This window comes from Saccopteryx bilineata, chromosome X (genome assembly GCF_036850765.1).
Source record: "Saccopteryx bilineata isolate mSacBil1 chromosome X, mSacBil1_pri_phased_curated, whole genome shotgun sequence".
Classification (NCBI taxonomy): domain Eukaryota; kingdom Metazoa; phylum Chordata; class Mammalia; order Chiroptera; family Emballonuridae; genus Saccopteryx; species Saccopteryx bilineata.
In genome coordinates this window covers 99,442,868-99,462,832 of record NC_089502.1, presented here as the reverse complement: position 1 = coordinate 99,462,832, position 19,965 = coordinate 99,442,868, and the positions used below count along the sequence as shown (strand labels likewise).

General features: G+C 49.6%; 1 protein-coding gene across 6 annotated transcripts; it reads right to left on the bottom strand.

Moving 5' to 3' along the window:
* Positions 1 to 1,795: 1,795 nt before the first annotated feature.
* On the bottom strand, positions 1,796 to 15,764 carry WDR13 (WD repeat domain 13). 6 transcript variants are annotated; one of them, XM_066249241.1, is made up of 11 exons: positions 15,612 to 15,764; positions 15,194 to 15,273; positions 14,354 to 14,594; positions 12,681 to 12,790; positions 12,431 to 12,561; positions 11,526 to 11,833; positions 10,503 to 10,683; positions 10,260 to 10,401; positions 4,146 to 4,264; positions 3,572 to 3,752; positions 1,796 to 2,137 (listed from the first exon to the last, which is right to left on the bottom strand). In XM_066249241.1, the coding sequence occupies exons 2-11, from the start codon at positions 15,232 to 15,234 to the stop codon at positions 2,017 to 2,019; spliced, it is 1,575 nt and encodes a 524-aa protein (XP_066105338.1). In that variant the 5' UTR covers positions 15,235 to 15,273; positions 15,612 to 15,764; the 3' UTR covers positions 1,796 to 2,016. The 6 variants fall into 6 exon arrangements, 5 of the variants coding, with proteins under 5 accessions (XP_066105338.1, XP_066105339.1, XP_066105341.1 ...); XM_066249242.1 differs by having other exon boundaries at positions 15,194 to 15,263; positions 15,561 to 15,743; XR_010727817.1 differs by lacking the exon at positions 15,612 to 15,764 and having other exon boundaries at positions 2,004 to 2,137; positions 3,509 to 3,752; positions 15,194 to 15,538.
* Positions 15,765 to 19,965: the final 4,201 nt, after the last annotated feature.

Below are 19,965 nucleotides of genomic sequence, written 5' to 3'. Positions count from 1 at the left end.
GCATTCTGCAAACCCATGTAAGAGCCAATAGCAGGCTGAGAATGGCCTGATGGAAGAGGGGCTTAAGAACTCAGTGGAGAATGGAGGGGCCCCTAGCCAGCAGGGGAGGGAGAAAGAGAGAATGGTATTTGAAGGTGAATTAGAAACAGGATCCAGCAAAGGGAGGGGAGGGGGCTCTTGGAGGGAAGAGACCCTAGCAAAAGAGGTCCGCAGAGGGACCAGAGAAGGGTCTCGATAGAGGGGTGCCCCCAGGGGTCAGGCAGGACGGGGAGAGAGTTGGGGGTCGGGCAAAGGAGGAAAGATTTGGAGTTGAGGGTTTAGGTGAAGTTTCTCTGGCTGGAAAAAGGGCCTGCACTGTGTAGCAGGCAGCATAGAGATTAGGACAGGAGCATGAATAACTAGAAGCCCTGAATGTAAGGGATCTCTAACCAGTTCCCAGCTTTTTTGGCGATAGTTTATTTTATTTTATTTTATTTTATTTTTTTCTTTACAGGGACAGAGAGAGAGTCAGAGAGAGGGATAGATAGGGACAGACAGACAGGAACATAGAGAAATGAAAAGCATCAATCATCAGTTTTTTGTTGCAGTACTTTAATTGTTCATTGATTGCTTTCTCATATGTGCCTTGACTGGGGGCATTCAGCAGACCGAGTAACCCCTTGCTTGAGCCAGCAACCTTGGGTCTAAGCTGGTGAGCATTTTTTATTTTGCTCAAGCCAGATGAGTCCACGCTCAAGCTGGCGACCTCGGGGTCTCGAATCTGGGTCCTCGGCATCCCAGTCCAACGCTCTATCCACTGCGCAACCGCCTGGTCAGGCGACGATAGTTAAATTGGTGAGGGTGTTAAAACTGAAAGTTCCAGGCCCTGGCCGGTTGGCTCAGTGATAGAGTGTCAGCCTGGCGTGCGGAAGTCCCGGGTTTGATTTCCGGCCAGGGCACATAGGAGAAGCGCCCATCTGCTTCTCCACCCCTCCCCCTCTCCTTCCTCTCTGTCTCTCTCTTCCCCTCCCGCAGCCAAGGCTCCATTGGAGCAAGGTTGGCCCGGGCGCTGAGGATGGCTCCGTGGCCTCTGTCTCAGGCACTAAAATGGCCCTGGTTGCAACAAAGCAACACCCCTGGTGGGCAGAGCTTCGCCCCTGGTGGGCGTGTCGGGTGGATCCCGGTCAGGCGCATGCAGGAGTCTGTCTGACTGCCTCTCCGTTTCCAACTTCAGAAAATTACAAAAACAAAAAAACCCAAAAACAAAAGTCCCTTCAGGAGGTTACCTGGGCCGATTATCCAGTGGGTTCTGTGGCCTGGCCACACAGGAGAAGAACAGATTCTTCTTCTTTAGGGAGGGAGAGATTTCAGATAAGGCAACTCCAGAAGTGTTTTTGGATTAGGTTTAGATTCCTGTGCCCCCACGGCCATGCTCAGTTTTTGGAGTGGTCAGAGTTGAGTATTGGTGTCCCGCAACTCAATCTCTGGCCACCGGACGGTTAAGTAAAGTGGGTGTGCTCGGGATGTCTCCACGGGCACACGGGCACACACGCACTCGGGACGGAAAGAGGTCCTTAACGCAGCTACGGTTTCGGACAGGGAGTCTCGGTGGAAAGAACTGAGGGGAGGTTGGAGGCAGGGGACTTACCACACTATGTGCCAAAGTGGGTGGAAGGTCGGAGGTCCTGGTTCTCTCTCGGAGGGGAAGGGAAGAGGAGCGGTTGAAGGGAAGACTTCAACTCCTCAGGGGTTTCGGCACGAAATGTATTTTTCCCCGCCGAGGAAGAAGGAAAGCACCGGAGCCACAAAGTGTGGAATAATAAAAGGCTTTATTGAGTACAGAGCACATCTCACTCAACGAGGATCCCTGGTCTCAGGGACATGGAGGCCAGGGAAGTCGCATGGGGTGACCCGCGTGGGAGATATTTAAAGGGTCTCATCTAGGGTGGTCGAGCTAATATGACATGATGAAATCTCACTGGCTGGCAGACAGTAGCTTTTCTCCAAAGGGATCCTGGAAAGTTTCTTTTGGAGCGCCTAGATGTGGGCAGGCGGTTCCAGCCAAAGTTCCTGGGTCTGGTGTCTCATGTGACCGTCCCCCATTGCTGACCACTGCACAGTAGTCACACTTCCCACTGATGCAGCTGGACATGGCAGCCTAGGGAGGGAGAGGGAAGGGAGCAGCTGGACTGAGAGCTTCTTTGCATTTCTGGCAACTTTGACATTTCTTGGTGACTCAGGTCACTGACCAGGGATTTTGGTTATCTATCCCCCCATCTTTACCCCAAGCTTTCTATCCTCACTCAGGGTCCCCCTCAAACATTGAACATCACATGGTGGGCTCTGGGCAGTTCCAGGTCCTGACTTTGGGCCCTGGGTGGGCACAGCAGGAACTATGGGAGGTTTGGGTTTCCTCTGGGGGTGGAGAGAAGCCACTAGCTCGGCCTTAGGGTACATAGTTGCTCCTGCACTGATGCGTACTCCAAGTCTTCAACACTTCTGCCTGCTGGTGAGCAACCACCCAATGCACAGACAGGGGTGGGGCCCAGGCAGCGGCTGCCCTGGGGTTTAGGGGAGCCTGGGCCTCCTGAGGCAGCAGAGCCCTGCAGACTCGGGGTGAAACCCCATGGCAGAAACCAACATTTGCCACCTCATCTCCTCCATTGCCCCCACCCTCGTGCAGGTCCCCAAGGTGGTTGCTTCAACTACTACAGGGTCTCCCGACTGGCCCTCCTGCTTCCACCCTTGTCCCCAAGTCTGTTCTCTTCAGAGCACCCAGAGGGATCCTCTTACATACAAGTTGGATCACGCTCCTCCTCTGCTCAAAACAGTCCAGCCCATCACTCAGAAAAAAAGCCCAAGTTCTCACTGTGGCCCACAGGGCCTTCTAGGATCAGGCCTGGCCAACCTCACCACCTCCCACACCAGCCCCTACAACCACGCTCTGGCATGCTCCAGCCTCGGCGCCTTCACACTGCCTTTTCTCTGTCTGGAACGCTGTTCTCCCCCCTCCCACCCCCAGACACGAAGGCTCCCTCTCTCACTCCATTCAGGTCTTTGTTGAAATTTGTCAGGGAGGTCTTCCCTGATCACAGCCCCCATAAAAGCCCCACTTCCCACTCCTGCAAGTCTTATTTCCTGTCCTTGCTTTATTTTCCCTCACAAAACTCATTTTTTAGCTGACCTATTATGTTATCCACCTGCTTCCACGAGAAACTGAGCCCCAGGGCAGGGACTTCTGTCATTGCAGGTCACAGCTATAGCCCCAGGGCCTAGAACAGTTTCTGGCACACAGAAGATACTCAGTAATGTCTGTGCAATGCATGACTGTGAAACACGTACAGTGGTGTCTATGACAGAGCAGACGGTCAATAAATGGTTGTTGAGTGAAGGAATAAATCAACACACACATACATGAATGAATAAGCGCACCCTATCCCATCTTGGGTCCTAGAACTGCCCTCTTCCCTATCCCACCCCCACAGCCCTGGGAGCCAGCCATCGGCACAAGCACAGGAACTTTATTTACAAACACAAGGCTGGAGCGTGGGCCAGGTGGAAGGGTGGACACGCAGGGCTGGGAGGCTCCTACTTCTGTTCCCGCCTCCAGACGATGACCATGCCGCTAGCGTCACTGGAAGCCAGCAGGCTCTCATCGCAGTTGAAGCTGACGTCCAGCACAGGGGCGCTGTGGCCCTGCAGCTTGTTGACTGCAGCCTTGGCTGCCCGCTCCACATCAAAGAAGTGGACGCACATGTCCTCGCTGCCTGTCACTGCCCAGGTGAGAAGGAGAGGCCATCAGGAGGTGTTGCAGGAGGTGGTGGGTGACCCAGATGTTAAGGGAGTCCTGTCTAAGGTGTGAGGTCCCAGTGTGCCTGGAGGGGAGAGTCTGGGGGGGCCAATCCCTAGATGGGAGGGTAACTAGCTGTCTTGGTTCTGTGTCTAGAGAATGAGGTCTCAGAGCTCTTTTGGAGGTCTGTGTCTCATGTTGGGAGGTTTGTTGGCTGGACGGGGCTCTGTGTTCAAAGTGGAATGCTGTTGGGGTGTGAGAAGCCTCAAGGCCCAGGAAGTCAGGGCATCAAGATGTCATGATGTCTGAGCCAGATCAACGCAGCCCCGGTGCCTGCCTTTCCCGGCCAGCAGATGCCGTGACCTATGGGACTCACCCACACAGGCCCCCTGGCGGAAGGACATAAGGGGGCAGAAGATGCTGCGCACAGGGTGTGAGCTCTGCTCAATAGGAAAGCTTCTCTTCAGCTGCAGGGTCCCCTCATTGTCCACCACCCTGAGGGAAGAATGACAGCCAGTCAGGGCGCAGCCTCAGCTCCAAGGGAATGAAATGCATGGTGTCCTAGTCTGTGTCCCCACCCTTGCGCCCAAGTTCTTGTCAAGGTCCATGAAATGCAGTTTTAAGACTTCATAAACCTGTAGTCCAGTGACAGTTTGGACACTATCTGGTGACATAAATGAGGAGCCTCTGCTGTGTAAGTCCCTCGTTTCTCTCCCTAGGGCCCTCTAAGAGCTCTGGCGTTCACACGGGCCCACAGAGAAGAAACGGCTGACCAAACTACGGCACCCTGAACAACACGGCCATCCACAGGAATAAACCGAACATGGCCGTCCGCAGGAATAAACCGGAGCTCTGCAGCTGACCTGCGGCGTGTCCACAGGCACTGTCTGCTGAGAAAAGCGAGATGTGGAAGAGGATGTAGAAGAAACCCACTGCTATAAAACGGTGACCCGCCCTCAAAAATGTGTGGCAGTGTGCACGCCAAGGACTATGGGAGACGGACAAAGTGTGGGACAGCACATACGAAGTTGTTAACATGCTTGACAGTGGCAGGGGTGGCCAACCGAGGGGGCAGGAAGGAGGAAGAGAGAAGGCGGAGGATGGGGGACAGGGGCACAAAACTGAGGAGTATGCTTAAATTAAAAGTTATAAGTGTGCTCTCCACTCTTATTCAACGTGGTGCTAGAAGTTCTAGCCAGAGCAATCAGACAAGACAAAGAAATAAAAGGCATCCATATCGGAAAAGAAGAAGTAAAGCTATCACTTTTTGCTGATGATATGATCTTATACATCGAAAATCCGAAGGACTCCACAAAAAGATTATTAGAAACAATAAACCAATACAGTAAGGTCGCAGGATACAAAATTAACATACAAAAGTCCATAGCCTTTCTATATGCCAACAATGAAATATTAGAAAACGAACTCAAAAAAATAATCCCCTTCACGATTGCAACAAAAAAAATAAAATACCTAGGAATAAACATAACAAAGAACGTAAAGGACCTATATAATGAAAATTACAAAGCATTGTTAAGGGAAATCGAAAAAGATACAATGAGATGGAAAAATATTCCTTGTTCTTGGATAGGAAGAATAAATATAATCAAAATGGCCATATTACCCAAAGCAATATACAAATTTAATGCAATTCCCATCAAAATCCCTATGAGATTTTTTAAAGAAATGGAACAAAAAATCATCAGATTTATATGGAACTATAAAAAAACCCGAATAGCCAAAACAATCCTAAGGAAAAAGAATGAAGCTGGGGGCATTACAATACCTGACTTTAAACTATATTATAGGGCCACGATAATCAAAACAGCATGGTATTGGCAGAAAAATAGACACTCAGACCAATGGAACAGAATAGAAAGCCCAGAAATAAAACCACATATATATGGTCAAATAATCTTTGATAAAGGGGCCAACAACACACAATGGAGAAAAGAAAGCCTCTTCAACAAATGGTGTTGGGAAAACTGGAAAGCCACATGCAAAAGAATGAAACTCGACTACAGCCTGTCCCCCTGTACTAAAATTAATTCAAAATGGATCAAAGACCTAAATATAAGACCTGAAACAATAAAGTACATAGAAGAAGACATAGGTACTAAAATCATGGACCTGGGTTTTAAAGAACATTTTATGAACTTGACTCCAATGGCAAGAGAAGTGAAGGCAAAGATAAATGAATGGGACTACATCAGAATTAAAAGTTTTTGCTCAGCAAGAGAAACTGATATCAAAATAAACAGACAGCCAACTATATGGGAACTGATATTTTCAAACGACAGCTCAGATAAGGGCCTAATATCCAAAATTTACAAAGAACTCATAAAACTCAACAACAAACAAACAAACAATCCAATAAAAAATGGGAAGAGGACATGAACAGACACTTCTCCCAGGAAGAGATACAAATGGCCAACAGATATATGAAAAGATGCTCAGCTTCATTAGTTATTAGAGAAATGCAAATCAAAACTACAATGAGATACCACCTCACTCCTGTTAGATTAGCTATTATCAACAAGACGGGTAATAGCAAATGTTGGAGAGGCTGTGGAGAAAAAGGAACCCTCATTCACTGTTGGTGGGACTGTAAAGTAGTACAACCATTATGGAGGAAAGTATGGTGGTTCCTCAAAAAACTGCAAATAGAACTACCTTATGACCCAGCAATCCCTCTACTGGGTATATACCCCAAAACCTCAGAAACATTGATACGTGAAGACACATGTAGCCCCATGTTCATTGCAGCACTGTTCACAGTGGCCAAGACATGGAAACAACCAAAAAGCCCTTCAATAGAAGACTGGATAAAGAAGATGTGGTACATATACACTATGGAATACTACTCAGCCATAAGAAATGATGACATCAGATCATTTACAGCAAAATGGTGGGATCTTGATAACATTATAAGGAGTGAAATAAGTAAATCAGAAAAAAACAAGAACTACATGATTCCATACATTGGTGGAACATAAAAATGAGACTAAGAGACATGGACAAGAGTGTGGTGGTTACCAAGGGTGGGGGGGGAGGGAGGACATGGGAGGGAGGGAGGGAGAGAGTTAGGGGGAGGGGGAGGGGCACAGAGAACTAGATAGAGGGTGACGGAGGACAATCTGACTTTGGGCGAGGGGTTTGCAACATAATTTGATGACAAAATAACCTAGACATGTTTTCTTTGAATATATGTACCCTGATTTATTAATGTCATCCCATTACCATTAATAAAAATTTATAAAAAAAAAAAAAAAAAAAAAAAGTTATAAGTGTGGCCCTGGCCGGTTGGCTCAGCGGTAGAGCGTCGGCCTGGCGTGCGGGGGACCCGGGTTCGATTCCCGGCCAGGGCACACAGGAGAAGCGCCCATTTGCTTCTCCACCCCTCCCCCTCTCCTTCCTCTCTGTCTCTCTCTTCCCCTCCCGCAGCCAAGGCTCCATTGGAGCAAGGATGGCCCGGGTGCTGGGGATGGCTCCTTGGCCTCTGCCCCAGGCGCTAGAGTGGCTCTGGTCGCGGCAGAGCGACCTCCCCCCCCCCAGGGGCAGAGCATCGCCCCCTGGTGGGCAGAGCGTCACCCCTGGTGGGCGTGCCGGGTGGATCCCGGTCGGGCGCATGCAGGAGTCTGTCTGACTGTCTCTCCCCGTTTCCAGCTTCAGAAAAATACAAAAAAAAAAAAAAAAGTTATAAGTGTGCGTGTGTAATTTCCTTTTAAAAGGAGAAGAAAAAGAAAAGAGTAAAATGGCAAGCATCCTGTCAGGCAGTGGTTTTCAGACCTGGCTGGATAGCATTTGGGGAACTTTCAGACATATCAAAGCCCAGTCTGCACCTGAGTTTCTGAAATGCCCAGCCTGGAGAGGGGCCTGGCCATGACTTTGGGATTCCTTCTGGGTATTTGTGTTCAGCCCAGGCTGAGAACTGCATTTGGGTACATGACATATGTGAGCAGGGAGAGTCAAGTCGCTGGCTCAAAAAAAAAAAAAAGAAAAAGAAAAAGAAAAAGCAAGCCTGACTGGTGATGGCACAGTGGATAGAGCCTTGACCGGGATGCTGAATTCCTCAGTTGGAAACCCCGAGGTTGCCTGACCTGTGGTGGCACAGTGGATAAAGTGTGGACCTGGAAATGCTGAGGTCGCCGGTTCGAAACCCTGGGCTTGCCTGGTCAAGGCACATATGGGAGTTGATGCTTCCAGCTCCTCCCCCCTTCTCTCTCCCTCTCTCTCTCTCTTTGTCTCTCCCTCTCCTCTCTAAAATGAATAAATTTAAAAAAAATTAAAAAAAAAAAGAAATCCCGAGGTCGCCAGCTAGAGCATGGGCTTGCCAGCTTGAGTGCAGGGTCACTGGCTTGAACATGGGATCGCTGACAGGATCCCAAGGTCACTGGGTTGAGCCCAAAAGTCACTGGCTTGAGCAAGGGGTCACTAACTTGGCTTGAGCCCCCTGGTCAAGGCACATATGAGAAGCAATCAATGAACAACTAAAGTGAAGCAACTATGAGTTGATGCTTCTTGTCTCTTACTCCCTCTCTTTCTCTAAAAATGAAATAAAACTTTCAAAAAAAAAAAGGAAACAGGTCACTGCTCTAAGCCCCCTAGCCCATTTAAAATATTTTTAGCCTGACCATGCGGTAGTGGCACAGTGAAGAGAGCGTTGGACTGGGATGCGGAGGACCCAGGATCGAACCCCCGGGGTCACCGGGTTGGGCACGGGTTCCCCTGGTTTGAGCAAGGCTCACCAGCTTGAGCCCAAGGTCGCTGGCTTGAGCAAGGAGTCACTCCATCTGCTGTAGCCCCCCAGTCAAGGCACATATGAGAAAGCAATCAGTGAACAACTAAGGAGCCACAACGAAGAACTTCTCATCTCTCTCCCTTCCTGTCTGTCCCTCTCTTTGTCTCTGTCTGTCACAAAAACAAAAAACCCAAACAAGCTGATTTTAGAGAGAGGAAGGGAGAGAGAGACAGAAACATCGATCTGTTTCTCTATAGGGATCAAACCAGCAAGCTCTGTTTGGGATAACTCTAACCACCTGACCTATCCAGCCAGGATGTGATTCTAGTCCATTTATGCCTCAGTTTGCTCATCTTTTATTTTTCTAACATTAAAAAAAATTTTTTTCCATTGATTTGAAAGACAGAGAAAGAGGTGTGTGTGTGTGTGAGAGAGAGAGAGAGAGAGAGAGAGAGAGAAAGAAGAATCAACTCATTGTTCCTAAGTGGATCTCATTGTTCCTGAGTGCATTCATGGTTGCTTCACATATGTGCCCTGTTGGGATCAACTACCTCAGCGCACAGGGACAATGCTCTATCCACTTAGCCACCTGGCCAGGGCTCAATTTGCTCATCTTTTTTTTTTGTATTTTTCTGAAGTGAGAAGTGGGGAGGCAGAGCCTCCCACATGCATCTGACAAGGATCCACCCAGCATGCCCACCAGGGGGCGATGCTCTGCCCATCTGAGGCACTGCTCTGTTGCAACGGGAACCATTCTAGCACCTGAGGAAGAAGCCATGGCACCATCCTCAGCGCCCGGGCCAACTTTGCTCCAATGGAGCCTTGGCTGCGGGAGGGGAAGAGAGAGACAGAGAGGAAGGAGAGGGGGAGGGGTGGAGAAGCCGATGGGCGCTTCTGCTGTGTGCCCTGGCCGGGAATCAAACCCGGGACTTCCGCACGCCAGGCCAATGCTCTACCACTGAGCCAACCGGCCAGGGCCTGCTCATCTTTAAAATAGACATGAGGGGGGTGAACACACAATACAGTGTACAGCGATGTGTTATAGAATTGAGCATCTGAAACGTGTATAATTGTTAACCAGTGTCACCCCAATAAATTCAATTAAGAATTTTTTTTTTTACAGAGAGAGAGAGAGAGTCAGAGAGAGGGATAGACAGGAACAGAGAGAGATGAAAAGCATCAATCATCAGTTTTTTGTTGTGACACCTTAGTTGTTCATTGATTGCTTTCTCATATGTGCCTTGACCGTGGGCCTTCAGCAGACCGAGTAACCCTTTGCTCAAGCCAGCGACCTTGGGTCCAAGCTGGTGAGCTTTTGCTCAAACCAGATGAGCCCGCGCTCAAGCTGGCAACCTCAGGATCTCAAACCTGGTTCCCCAGGCCGACGCTCCATCCACTGCGCCACCGCCTGGTCAGGCTCAATTAAGAATTTAAATAAATAAAACAGAGATGATAACAGCACCTACCTCACAGTGTTGTTATAAAAATTCAATGAGGTGATATGTATGAGGGGTTTTGAACGGGACCTGCCCCAGCAACTAGTACCTAAGTGCTAGCTACTATTACTAGTGCTATTATATTGAGGTTATCATTATATTATGACGATGAGGAAGAGGAGGAGGAGAAAGGGGAGGAGACTAGGCTTCTCTAGGCAGTGAAATTAACTAGACGAAGGAGACAGACCTCCCTTCCCAGTCTGATGGAAGCGGCAGGCCCTACATCTCCAGGAGGCTGAATAGCAGGTCCCACCTGTAGAGCAGCAGCTTGTTGAGGCAAGCGTTTATGAGCAGTGAGGGGTCCCGGGCCTCACGGCTGACCCAGGAGCGGGCAGAGATGCTAGTCACAGGGCTACCCTCATGCACCACCAGACGTTTAGCTTTGGTCAGCTTCCCTGCAACAATGGAAGGGAGAAGAGGCAACAATACAGGTGAGGGTGGTGTACCAGGAGGGCAGGAATAAGAGCTCTCCGATGCAGGCCTGGGGCCTGCCTACCTGTGGCCATGTCGAAGAGGAAGGAGAAAACACTGCCTCGGTCATCACCCGCCCAGAGCAGCCGGCCAGGGGCATCAAAGGACAGAGCGAGGACGCGGCCTGTCAGCTTGCTGGAGCCACCCTTCACTTTCTTGCCCGTGGAGATGTTCACAACATGCACATTGTGCTTGGCATTCCCCACCTGTGGGTGAGACCCGCACACCATCATCCTGCTCCCAGCCCAGCCAGTCCCTTCTTCAGTCTGACCACAGTGGGGCTGCTATTAATGGGACCTGCTTCTCTCTACTGGAATCTAATCACAGTGGGCCCATGACAGATAGACTAGAGGTGACCCAGGCCTGTAGCCCTCCTGAGCTAGACCTTCTTGCAATCTGCCAGAGTAGACAGCTGCTGCAGGGACTATAGGGGTTGCAGACCCACAGTGTTGCCCCTTGGCCAGTGCCCCCGTGCTCAGCCAAGCACTGGGCCATCCTAGGCCCATGAGAATAGCTCATCTGTTCCCTGGCTGGTCCTTCTTGGAGCCTCTCTTACAGTGGGGCTGCTGCTGCTGCTACAAAAGGATTCCAGAGCCCAGCCTCACTTGACCAGTCCCCCGTGTGCTCCCTGCTCAGGGCTAGGTCAGACTTTTCTTTTCCTTCCCCCACCGCCTGTCCTCTCTGACTTTCTATCCTGGGGATGGACCACAGAGGAGCTTCCACTGAGATGAGATGAAGTTTCTGACTGGTAATCCTGCCCCCCAGCCAATGGCCCCTGCAGTTGGAAAACGGTAGGACTACTGCTGATGGGACCAAAGGGGTGGCAGACCCATGATCCTATGCCCTGACTAGTCACTCCTGAGGTCTACCCCAGTGAGGCTATCCCAAACCAAGAACTGCACGTCCCCGTTCTGACTTGTTTTCCTCTGAGTCTGACCACCAGGGGGCTGTGCCAATGGGCTAGAGGACTCCCCTTCCCATACTGATGCCCTAGAACAGCCCTCCTGGCCTTCCCCGCCATTGGTGAGTGCGCGCCCTGGAGCCTGACCACAGTGAGGTTGTTGTTGACTGGCTGGAAGGTGCAGCAGAGCAATTCAGCACCATCAGGGTCAGGGATCTCCCGGATGCAGCGGCCGTCCTCGGAGGCCCAGATGCGCATGGTAGCATCGAGTGAGGTGGACACGAGGATGTCATTGGAGAGGGACCAGGCGAAATCAGAGACCCCGCGGGTGTGGCCCCGGAGCACACGGAGCACGGTGGGTGGTGCAGGTACCAGCTGGCACAGTGAGATGCTGCCATCGAGTGAGCAGCAGGCCAGGCGGTGCCGATCATCATTGGCGAAGCGCACTCTTGGGACTGCAATGCCAAGGAGCCATGGTGGAAGTCGGCACACTCACCAGGTACTTTTGTTTACAAAAGGTTCTGACATGTGAGTCAAGGGGAGGAACCCACTGTACCAGGCACAGTGGCATCAGCAAAGGGCTTTCCTTGACTGAGAAAGGGAGTTAGAACCCCAGAAAGCCTTATACCAAAAGCTCCCTACATCTTAGTAGGCGCTTTATGGACTGCAAGGCTTCTGCAATGTGAAAAGGCCTTCACATCTAAGAAAGCACTTTACAATTACTAAGATCTTAGCAGTTTGCAAGACACTCTGCCCTTTTCAAGGGGCTTGCTCTGTTGTAAAAGTGTTAAATTTCTTCAAGTGACTCACAACCTCAGAAGCCTTCTGCAAAGGGCTCTTTTAAGCTGCTGAGTCCCTTTACAGTAGACAAAATACCCAAGGCTTTGCAGACCACTTTGTGGAGGGCTTTTAGGTTTATGAAAGATTTTACAGATGGCAAATCCTCCTTTGGAGATGGGCTAGAGACCATATTCCAGGAAAGGATACACACTGGGTGGCTGTCACAATTTGGGCAGATTTGTGGTGATGGGATCTGTCACCTACTGGCTCACCTGCCTCATCCACGTGCTGGTCAAAAACATGGTACATGCCCGCAAAGGCGTAGTTCTCACTCAGCGATGTGTCTCCAGCCATGGCTCGACTTGCTTCTGCTACTGATGTGGGCACCACACTGCCTGGGGGCCTGGGTCCCAAAAGGAATAGGAGGTGAGAAGAGGTAGGTACTGGCATTCAGCCTGCCATTGCCCCATGGCTCCTGTCCTTCTCACAAACCCTCAGCCCTGAGCTGCCCCTGATACATACCTGTCCTCATAGACGGCACGGTTCATCTGTGCCTGCAACTGGTAGGAGCCTCTGCTGACAGAACGGCGGTGTCCTCGGGCCCCCAGGGCCCGAGAATCATCCTCAAAGTCCTATAAACAGAGGGTCAGGGTGGGTGCATCTTGAAAACAGCCCTTAAGAACCTATGAGGTATGGCCTACTTGTGGTGGTGCAGTGGATAAAGTGTTGACCTGGAATGTTGAGGTCGCCAGTTTGAAACCTTGGGCTTTCCCGGTCAAGGCACATACAACAAGTAATCAATGAACAACTAAAGTGAAGCAACTGTGAATTGCTATTTCTCACTCACCCCACCCCATAAAATCAATAAATGAAATCTGAAAAAAAAAAAAAAAAAAAAGAGGCCCTAGCTGGTTGGCTCAACGAATAGAGCATCAGCCGGGTGTGCAGATGTCCCAAGTTCAATCCCTGGTCAGGGCACACATGAGAAGTGACCATCTGCTTCTCTTTCCCTCCCTTTCCTCCTTCTTTCTCTCTTCTCCTCTTGCAGCCAGTGGCTTGATTGGTTCAAGCGTTGGCCCCAAGTGCTGAGGATAGCTTAGCTGATTTGAGTATCAGCCCCAGACAGGGGTTGCAGGATGGATCCTGATTGGGACACATGTGGGTGTCTGTCTCTTTATCTCCCTTCCTCTCACATAGAAAAAAACCTATGAAGTTTGAAGCCTTCAAAATATACCTAGAACCAGATCCCTTCTCACCCCATTCAGTGCCCCGAGCATCACTAGAACTGTGGTGGCCTATGTAATAGCTACCCTGCTCCCACCCTTACTCCGCTCAGAGATACTCAATAAATGTTCTTCGAACAAAGAATGAACACCTCCCAGAAAACCACTCAGCTCAATTCTCACCTCAGAGAGGCCTTCCCTCATCATCCCCATCAGAAATAGCTTCCCCTCGCCCCCCCACAGCAGTCCTGCTTTATCCCTCGTTTGCTTTATTTTTGCATCTTAGCACAACTCACTATAAGCCACGGTAATTACTGACATGCTTATCTGGTTTGCTATGTTTATTTACCTATTTATCCTGTTTACTGCCTACTTATCAACCTGTTTATCTTGTTCATTGACTGTTTATTGACTTATCTTATATATTATCTCTTTTTGCTCTCTACTCATCCTAAGAGCCTGGAACAGTGCCTTGCACATAGCAGGCGCTTGACAAGTCAAGCCTGTTGAGCATATATATATATATATATATATATATTTATTTATTTATTTATTTTTTTTATATTTTTCTGAAGCTGGAAACGGGGAGAGACAGTCAGACAGACTCCCGCATGCGCCCGACCGGGATCCACCCAGCACGCCCACCAGGGGGCGATGCTCTGCCCCTCCGGGGCGTTGCTCTGTTGTGACCAGAGGCACTCTAGCGCCTGGGGCAGAGGCCAAGGAGCCATCCCCAGCGCCCGGGCCATCTTTGCTCCAATGGAGCCTTGGCTGCGGGAGGGGAAGAGAGAGACAGAGAGGAAGGAGAGGGGGAGGGGTGGAGAAGCAGATGGGCGCTTCTCCTGTGTGCCCTGGCCGGGAATCGAACCTGGGTCCCCTGCACGCCAGGCCGATGCTCTACCACTGAGCCAACCGGCCAGGGCCTATATGGAGGCAGGTGGTATGCATGGCAAGCGGGGTGAGGGAGCTCACCTCCATGCGGTCAAGGGTAGTGCGGCTGCTGCGGACAATGCTGTTGCTATAGGCACGGGCACTACCTGGCTCGGAGAGAGGCCCGTAGCGCTGACCCAACAGCTGCCCACGCAGCCTCAAGTACTGTCGACGCAGTGCTGGGGGGTGCCCAGCCTTGGCATTCTCTCGCAGTAGCTGGCTGCGCCTTCGAATATACTGTGTCCGAAACTGTGGGAACGTTGGTGTGCGGTACGCGTTGTACCTGCGATGGAAGGAGGCAGGCGAACAACAGGCACAGGATAGAAGGAATCAATCAATTCAGGGGATAGGGAAGGAGAATGAAGTGAGTGGCAGGGATATGCACTAAGATGGAGTCAGTGTGGGGACTATGGAGGCAATCTGCAGCTTTGCTGAAGTTGGTATGGGGTGACTGAGTCAGTGTAGTAGGGATCAGTCTGATAATGGTGTGGGGGTTAGTGTGAAGTAATGGCAGGGGTCCGTATGGGATAGTGATGGTGTAAGAGTGGGTAAATGGTGGTAAGAGAAGTCTGGCAGGCAATGGTGGGAGACAGGATATCACCAGCTTGAGCTCCCTCACCTCCACACAACCCACATGTTCTAATAACACAATCTCTGTGCATGCCCACATTTAACTGCATTTTTCCCAGCATACTCTTTATGACCCTCTCGGGTCAGCCCTTCCCACTGAGGGCAAACCCCCACACCCTGATACTACGCAAGCTCACTTCCGGTATGCCCACACAGCCACATAAAGCAAGTTCTACGTCCAGCCTCACTTATCACCATTGCGCATGCACCAGAGTAGCTTCCACTCCCACGGGGCCCGACCCCATTCCTCACCTCGCGTCTACTGCTAAGACCTGCTGCCACACCGCGGCCATTACCCGGCCTCCTCTTCCGCCTTGTCCGCCTGCGGGCGCCTGCAGAACAAGGGCCTGGAATGTCAACGTCTCAAGTGAAGGGGTCTAATTCCGCCCCTTCTGGCAGGCGATCGTTGCCATAGATACTGAGTCCCTCTACGTGTATATGTTGTGAAATCCCACCCAGCTGTTAGCATGGTCAACACCCCAGCCCTGCCCTGGCAGCTCCGAGAAGAATCAAAGCAGCGATTCGGGCCTCACCCTGCCCGTCCCCGGTCGCCATAGCAACGCTCCTCCCCAGCCTAGCAATCCTTCTTGGCCTTCCCCACCCATCTTGCCCCCACTACCCCCGCCTTCCCTTTCCGGATCCAAGAACAGGGCCCGGGATCAGGGACCACCTCCGGGGCTGCCTCCGGCTCTTGAGGCCCCCGGGGCGGCCCTGAGACCAATGTCGCCCTTTTCTTCTGTGTCTGTTCTCGGAATCTCAGGCCCCCAAGCAAGATGGCCGCCTGCTGCCAGGAAGAGCAGCCAAGTATAGAGCGAATGGATAGGAATCTTCCCCCACAGCGTGGGAGAATCACGCAGGCGCACTAAGGGACAGTAACTTCCGGCACAGGAGCGGAGGCTCCGCCCCTTTAGTTCAATCCGCGTTCAGTCCGTAATGACACTTTTTGTATGCGCAAGAATAATGTCCAATGGCCACAGGGGCAGGGTCAAGTATGCGAATCACTCACTAAAAGTCAAGAGATACGACTTTCAGAAAAAGAAACACGATTTTCTTTTAAACGGCTTTTTTGCAGCACAATGTTGGTCATGCAAGATTTGAAGCATAGTATAAAACAGTCACACATACAGAGGCCCCTACAAATTCTGACCGATGAGCCTCGGGACAACTCCGGGATGGGAAGAATCCATTCTGTGGGGAGGGAGGGGTGGCTTTGGGTTTGCTGCTCCCAGGAAACGGTTTGGGCTTGCGTCTTTAAATAATTAGGCACTACAATCCCAGTAGCCTATCTGGATCACCTTGATTTCAACTTCAACAGGAAGCTCCATCTCTACTTATCTTAACACGGTAGCTTCCTATTGGATCTCAACATCAACTGATACAATTATCAAAACTTATTTTTTACGTTATTTTTATCACAGATACTAAAATCTGAAAAATATTCTAAAGCCACATGAAACGAGGAGACACATCCAAAAACGTATTGTCCTTTTTGTGTGTGCCCTAACAAAAATAGATTATACTGTATTGCATTGACTTGGCAACTCCCTTGCCTTGTAACTAAGCTATCGGTGTCTTTCCAGGATATGAAATGCCGTTTTATTTCTTCAATGATGAAGAATAAACGATTTCACTGCACGAATGTGTAACTTCTAACATTCATTTGACAGTGTGCTGAGCACTGTTCAAAGTGGTTTATATGTATTAATTCATTTAACCCTAATAACTGAATGTTGTGGGTCCTATTACTATCTCTATTTTACAGATGATGAAATCTGAAGCCCAGGGAGTTTAAGGGTGACATTTTTATTGAAATGATCCTCTATTTGTGACCAGCACTAGGCTTTTTCCATGTTCATTTTGCCATAAAGGGTGCTGTGATCAATGCCTTTCCCATTCACCTTGACCCTCCCTGGACAGAGAGCCTGCCCCTTTATCCCACTGCTCACCAGAAATATGGTGGGGAGAAATCATAGGAAAGTCAGAGATGCCAGGGAGATTTACTGTCTCACTGACAGAAATAATTCTTTTTTTTTTTTTTTGTATTTTTTCTGAAGCTGGAAACGGGGAGAGACAGTCAGACAGACTCCCACATGTGCCCGACTGGGATCCACCTGGCACGCCCACCAGGGGGCGATGCTCTGCCCATCCGGGGCGTAGCTCTGTTGTGACCAGAGCCATTCTAGCGCCTGAGTCAGAGGCCATGGAGCCATCCCCAGCGCCCGGACCATCTTTGCTCCAATGGAGCCTTGGTTGCAGGAGGGGAAGAGAGAGACAGAGAGGAAGGAGGGGGGGGTGGAGAAGCAGATGGGCGCTTCTCCTGTATGCCCTGGCCGGGAATTGAACCCGGGACTTCTGCACACCAGGCCGACGCTCTACCACTGAGCCAACTGGCCAGGCCCCAGAAATGATTCTTTTGTTGTTATTTTTACAATATTCATGTTAAAATTTCAAAAATTATTTTTTTCAAATTATAAGCGAATGTTTACTTAGGAAGATACAGAGGTAATAGAAGTGAGCCAGCTGGGCTTCTGAAACAAGCAAAAGAAGGGCCCTTGGAGCTTAGGAGAGAGAAAGGCAAAGGTGATGCACCTGGGGGGAAGAAGAGAGAGAGGGGAAAGCACCAGGGTGCTCTGGAGAGGGAAAGCGCCCTCAAAACTTTCTTTAAAAAGATGTTATTTAGTGATTTTAGAGAGAGGAGAGAGAACCAAAGAACGAGAGAGAGAGAGAGAGAGAAACAGGGTGGGGGGGAGTGGGAAGCATCAACTCATAGTTGCTTCTTGTGTGTGAATTGACTGGGCAAGCCTAGGGTTTCAAACTGGAGACCCCAGCTATCCAGGTCAAATCCTTATCCACTGCACCACAACAGGTCAGGCTCAAAAGTTAGTTTTAAAACCTCATTCCTAAGGTCACATTGTTCATTAAATTTCTCATATGAGTGAACTGAGGAACGGAATAGAGGAAGAGGAGGGATCAAAGGGACCAGAGGGAAAGCGGTCAGAGGGAAAGGGGAGGAGAGGATGGGATCAGAGAAGGGAAAGAGATTAGTGTAATTATATATACGTAATACAGAGTTATAGAGAGCAGTACAGCAAATCCTGAAGGGAAGGAGGGAGGGCGTTGGAGGGAGGGGTCAAAGGGGGTATCAAGGGGAACATGGGGGTGGGGGGAAGGGAGATATATTCGGTGGGACACTTGAATCTATGTAGGCATAATAAATTAAAATCAATAAAAAATTTTAAAAAACCCCTCATTCCTATAAGGCTATAAGATACTAGATAAAACAACCTAATTAAAGTAACTGATGCATAGCCTGACCAGGCAGTGGCGCAGTGGATAGAGCATCAGACTGAGATGTGGAGGACTCAGGTTCGAGACCCCAAGGTCGCCAGCTTGAGCGCAAGCTCATCTGGTTTAAGGAAAAGCTCACCAGCTTGGACCCAAGGTCGCTGGCTCGAGCAAAGGGTCACTCGGTCTGCTGTAGCCCCCTGGTCAAGGCACATATGAGAAAGCAATCAATGAACAACTAAGGAACCACAACGAAGAATTGATGATTCTCATCTCTCTCCCTTCCTGTCTGTCCCTATCTGTCCCTCTCTCTGACTCTCTCTGTCTCTTCCACAAGAAAAAAAAAAAGTAACTGATGCATAAAAAGTGTTCATAACACCTGTTATGTGAACATTTGCTATTATTCTGAGAAGAAGTAGAGTATTTTTCACAAGGCAGAATAACCTGGCCACTGCCTCAGGCTCTGCCAACTAGGAGCTACATACTTGGTGAATAGACCTATGCTTTTGTTGTTGTTGTTTTTAGGAGTTATATATTTGGGAAAGTCACTTAAGGCTTTTGTGATTGGTGTCAGGACTAAATCAGTTAATATTTGTAAAGCTTAGACCAGCATCTGGAAAAGAAAATATCCATTAAATGTTGACTACTGTTAGTTATTTTAAAAACTTTTCCCAATAATAGATCCATCTGTCAGAGATAGATCTGGTTCAGAAATAATGTGAATTAGAATTTCACAGTTGTCTCTTGCATCTGTTATGTGCTCTGCTTTTTTCTTATTTATTTTTTATTTTTTATTTTTGCCAGAATAGAGAGAGAGACAGACAGACAGACAGGGAGAGATGAGAAGTAGCAACTCATAGTTGCGTCACCTTAGTTGTTCATTGATTGCATTCCAACATGTACCTTGCCTGGGGGGCTCCAGCCGATCCAGTGACCCCTTACTCAAGCCAGCAATCTTGGGCTCAAGCCAGTGACCTTTGGGCTCAAGCCAGCGACTCTGTACTCAAGTGGCGATCTCAGGGTTTCTAACCTGGGTACTCCGTGTCCCAGTTTGATGTTCTATCCACTGCACCACCACCAGCAAGGTTCATTGGTTGATTGTTATCTGTTCCCTGCCTGACTGGGAATCAAACCTGCAACCTCAGCATATCAGGACGACACTCTAACCAACTGAACCACCTGGCCAGGCAGGATCCTTGTTCTTAATCACTACACTTTTAAATTTTTGTAATGTTTATTTTATTAATTTTAGAGAGAGAGAGAGAGGAAGGGAGAGACACAGAGACAGGAGCATTGATCTGTTCCTGTATGTGTCCTGACTGGGGATTGAACCGGCAACCTCTGCACTTCAGGAGGATGCTCTAACCAACTGAGCTGTCTGGCCATGGCACGCGACGCTATTTAACACCAACTGCCAAATCACTCTGTGTGAGTTTCTCCTGTAGTGTGGATTCATAAAAAGTAATTTCTCTGTCCTCACTTGATCTATCAGCAAATCTTGTCAGTTCCACCTTCAGAATTTATCCAGAATCCTACCTCCTCTCTCCATGGCCACTGCCTCCACCACCTGGACTACTGCAGTGGCTCCTCACTGCTTCTGCCCTTGACCCCCCATCTGTCCTCACAGCAGCCAGAGGGTTGCATTACAACTAGAGTCACCGCAGGGCCCTCTTCTGCTCAGACCCACGTTGTGGCTCCAGGTCTCTCAGAAGAAAGCCAAAGTCCTCTCCATGGCCAGC

Excerpts from the sequence above, each read along its gene's own strand:
- WDR13 (XM_066249241.1), bottom strand. The coding sequence starts at position 15,234 with ATGGCCGCGGTGTGGCAGCAGGTCTTAGCAGTAGACGCGAG. Across the intron at positions 12,791-14,353 it reads CTACCCTTGACCGCATGGAG|GACTTTGAGGATGATTCTCG; the intron begins GTGAGCTCCCTC and ends CTCTGTTTATAG. Across the intron at positions 2,138-3,571 it reads GTCTGGAGGCGGGAACAGAA|GCTGCCATGTCCAGCTGCAT; the intron begins GTAGGAGCCTCC and ends CTCCCTCCCTAG.